Source organism: Centruroides sculpturatus, unplaced genomic scaffold, assembly GCF_000671375.1.
Source record: "Centruroides sculpturatus isolate CEXI.00-Female unplaced genomic scaffold, Cexi_2.0 scaffold13, whole genome shotgun sequence".
Classification (NCBI taxonomy): domain Eukaryota; kingdom Metazoa; phylum Arthropoda; class Arachnida; order Scorpiones; family Buthidae; genus Centruroides; species Centruroides sculpturatus.
Genome location: NW_019384405.1, coordinates 1621241 through 1624602, shown reverse-complemented (window position 1 = coordinate 1624602; position 3362 = coordinate 1621241). Strand labels below are relative to the sequence as shown.

Sequence of the window (3362 nt, the reverse complement as noted above, 5' to 3'; positions counted from 1 at the left end):
ACACGAGTATAAATTTATATTCCTCATCGGCTTGCGATTGCATATCTATAAGATCGACCTGACATCTCGAGTTCATTTTATTACATAAAATTGGTTTAACTACCTTTCTTAGGAACATTCTTTTTTTCTGACAGATTTCACACAAGTTCAAATAAATTATTATCATCTCCTTTGTAATATTTTTATATTTCGAACTTAATTCTTTTTCCATACGGTTTCTACCGCCATGTCCAATAGCAATATGGGCATCGTGCAATATCTGAAATATTTCTTCCGTGTGAACGTAATATTTAATCGCATTACCTTCTTTTATACGCATAATTAATTTTTCTAAATTTCCGATAGACACAACGTCATATCTACGTAAACGCTGATATTCTTCCGGTAACTTAGAAGTTCACCGGTTGTGCTATATGCGGTACCGGTGTTGTACTACCTTGTACAGCAATGAAAATATTGAATTATTGAATTGAATTGGTAACTTAGAAGTAACTTTCATTTTTGACTCTTTCACTTTTTGTATCATTGACAAATATGCTGATTTTGTAAAAATTTGATTGTTCTCACTTTTTTCTGCTATTAATTCGTTTAATTGGTTGTTGAAGCGATTATTCATATCACTTAATAATTCCTCCATGATCGTTACTGTTGTCAAAGAAGAAAGATTAACTACTGGTCACATAAGTTTAAAATTCGGTACTAAATGCAATACGTATGCGCAAGTAAGATGTAAGTTCTGATTGGCTAACTTATGTCGGATGATCATTCCTCAACGTATTATCATCACTTTGCCCGACTAGGTGGTAGCAGTATTCATAATGACCGGTCAATTTGATAAATTATTGAAATTTATTACAATGCCCGATTTTGTTGGTNATGTTTAAAAGAATAATATAGGTTTGATTAGTGGTAAACATTCCGAGAATCATAAAAATGCTACAGTTAAAATTTGGTAACGATTGGTTCAGTAGTTTTCACAGTTAGTAGTCACAAACGAAAAATACGTTGTCTCTTTATATAGTAAGTATAGAGTATAGATTACAAGCCGTGCATTTTTACGTATTTTAAGAAATTAAATATAAAATAAATTTGCTCGCGGGTATTGATGTCTGTTTAATAATAATAATAATATAAATAATAGGTTAGTGGCATTACGTAATTCTATTAATAGTATCATATCATACGCTTTTGAGGAGAATAACATTTTGCTGTGCCGTGTTGAGTCATGGATGTGCCGCGAATACAAAAAGCTTGCGGAACACTGCCTTAGAACGATCACGTGAAGTTTACAGACACCTCGTCAGCTGCACGTGCAGTTTACACATACTACGTGAGCTGCACGTGCCTTTATAAGCTGGCCGAGATTACTGTAGGGTTATAAAAAGTCAGTGGAACGCTAGATATACGTTATAACGAAATGGCTAGCGCCAGTAGTTCATCCAGAGAGAAATTTATCATCGGTGAAAAGTATCAATCCATATGTAAGATAGGAACTGGTTCATTCGGAGAAGTTTATCTTGGCATCGACATCACAAATGGACAACAGGTTGCTATAAAATTGGAGTCAAGAAAAGAAAAGAATCCACTACTACTCTACGAAGGTACAGTATATGAAAATTTTCAAGGTGTTATCGGTATACCTCGTATACTATGGTATGGAGAAGAAAAAAATTATAATGCTTTAGTCATGGATCTTCTTGGGCCGAGTTTAGAAAAACTTTTTACATTACGTTCACGACGTTTTACTATGAAAACTGTCTTAATGCTAGCTGATCAGATGATTGAACGAATTGAATATGTTCACAATAAGAATTTCATTCACCGAGACATTAAACCAGAGAATTTTCTTATTGGACGTGGAAGACATCGCAATATGCTTTATCTCATAGACTTTGGTTTAGCAAAACCATATGTTCTCAAAAGACGACATATACCTTATCGTGAGGATAGAAATTTGACTGGTACTGCATGTTATGTTAGCATTAATACCCATTTGGGTATTGAGCAAAGTCGTAGGGACGATATGGAGTCGATAGGATATGTGTTAATGTATTTTAATCGTGGAAATCTACCGTGGCAAGGCTTGGCAGCAGCAACCAAAAAACAAAAATATGAAAAAATAAGTGAAAGAAAAATGTCGATACCAGTAGAAGTTCTTTGTGAAGGATTCCCGGCCGAATTTGCAACGTACTTGAATTACTGTCGAGGTCTCCGCTTTGATGAAACACCAAATTATACGTACCTGAGGCAATTATTTAGCAATTTACTACGCACACTTAATTACGAATACGACTGCGTATTTGATTGGAAGAAGCCTAAGCAAAAACAGAAGACTGACCAATCAAAAGTAGAAAATTAATATTTTTTTTTTGTGACTCAGACTGATGAGTTGCGTTTTATTTTTATGTAAAAACAGTTTTGTTAATGGAGATGTAACAACATTATAAGAAATTCTGTGACTGGTAATGCATTTTCAATTTTTTTTAATGTTTCCATAGTAGATACAATGTTATTTCTATATCTTATTTGTACCGTTTAATGTGTTAATCGTTTATGGATACCTTTTAAACTGTAAGTGTTCAAATTAAATTAAACTTCGAACATCTAATAAATTTTAACTTCTGTACTGTTTAATAATTACACAGGAATATGAATTTTTCATTCCAGTATATTTTACAGATGTTACAGTATTTGTTAATGTTTATTATTGAAAGTAGCCAACATATATTTTATATAATTTTCTCAGTCGTTGCTATAATCTCATGGAAAAAGAAAACACAAATTTTTAAAAGCTGTAGTCACTTGTGCATTGTTTGCAGGGATCCTGAAGAAAATAGTCGGGTCATTAATTAGTGTAAAAATAAATAAATAAATACTGTACATTTAATGCCACATCACAGAAGTTTTAATCTATTGTGTCTCTATAAAATTAATAGACTATAAAAATACCCAAATAAAAAAAGAAAAAAAAAATTAAGGCCGGATGGCTGAACGGTCAAGGCAACAACTTACCACTTTGGGTAACCCTGGTTCAAATCCGGACGGATCGAATATATATATATATTAATGGAAGAAAATTATTTTTTAACCGCTCTTAACACTGAAATTTTAAATTTCGTTTTGCTACTTCGATTACCGAAAGTTTGTCATCTTCAATAAATTTTACAGCATTTTGAAAAACAGTTGCTTGATTGTGTACAAACCGGGACTGTGTACTTCGCCGGACTATGATATTCAATTCAAAATCTAAAATTCTAATTTTTATTTCTGTTTCCGAATCAAAAAATACAATAACGGTTGGAAATATTTTTCTATCTTTATTGATTAGATGTGACAGAATATATGAAAATAAAATTTGTTTT

General features: G+C 32.3%; 1 protein-coding gene across 1 annotated transcript; it reads left to right on the top strand.

The window, feature by feature from the left end:
- The first annotated feature begins 1417 nt into the window (after positions 1–1417).
- On the top strand, positions 1418–2359 carry LOC111618802 (casein kinase I-like). The gene has a single exon (XM_023360370.1). It carries the CDS (start codon positions 1418–1420, stop codon positions 2357–2359), a length of 942 nt encoding a protein of 313 aa, XP_023216138.1.
- Positions 2360–3362: the final 1003 nt, after the last annotated feature.

Bases quoted from the DNA above. Each gene is read 5' to 3' on its own strand.
- LOC111618802 (XM_023360370.1), top strand. From the start codon at position 1,418: ATGGCTAGCGCCAGTAGTTCATCCAGAGAGAAATTTATCATCGGTGAA.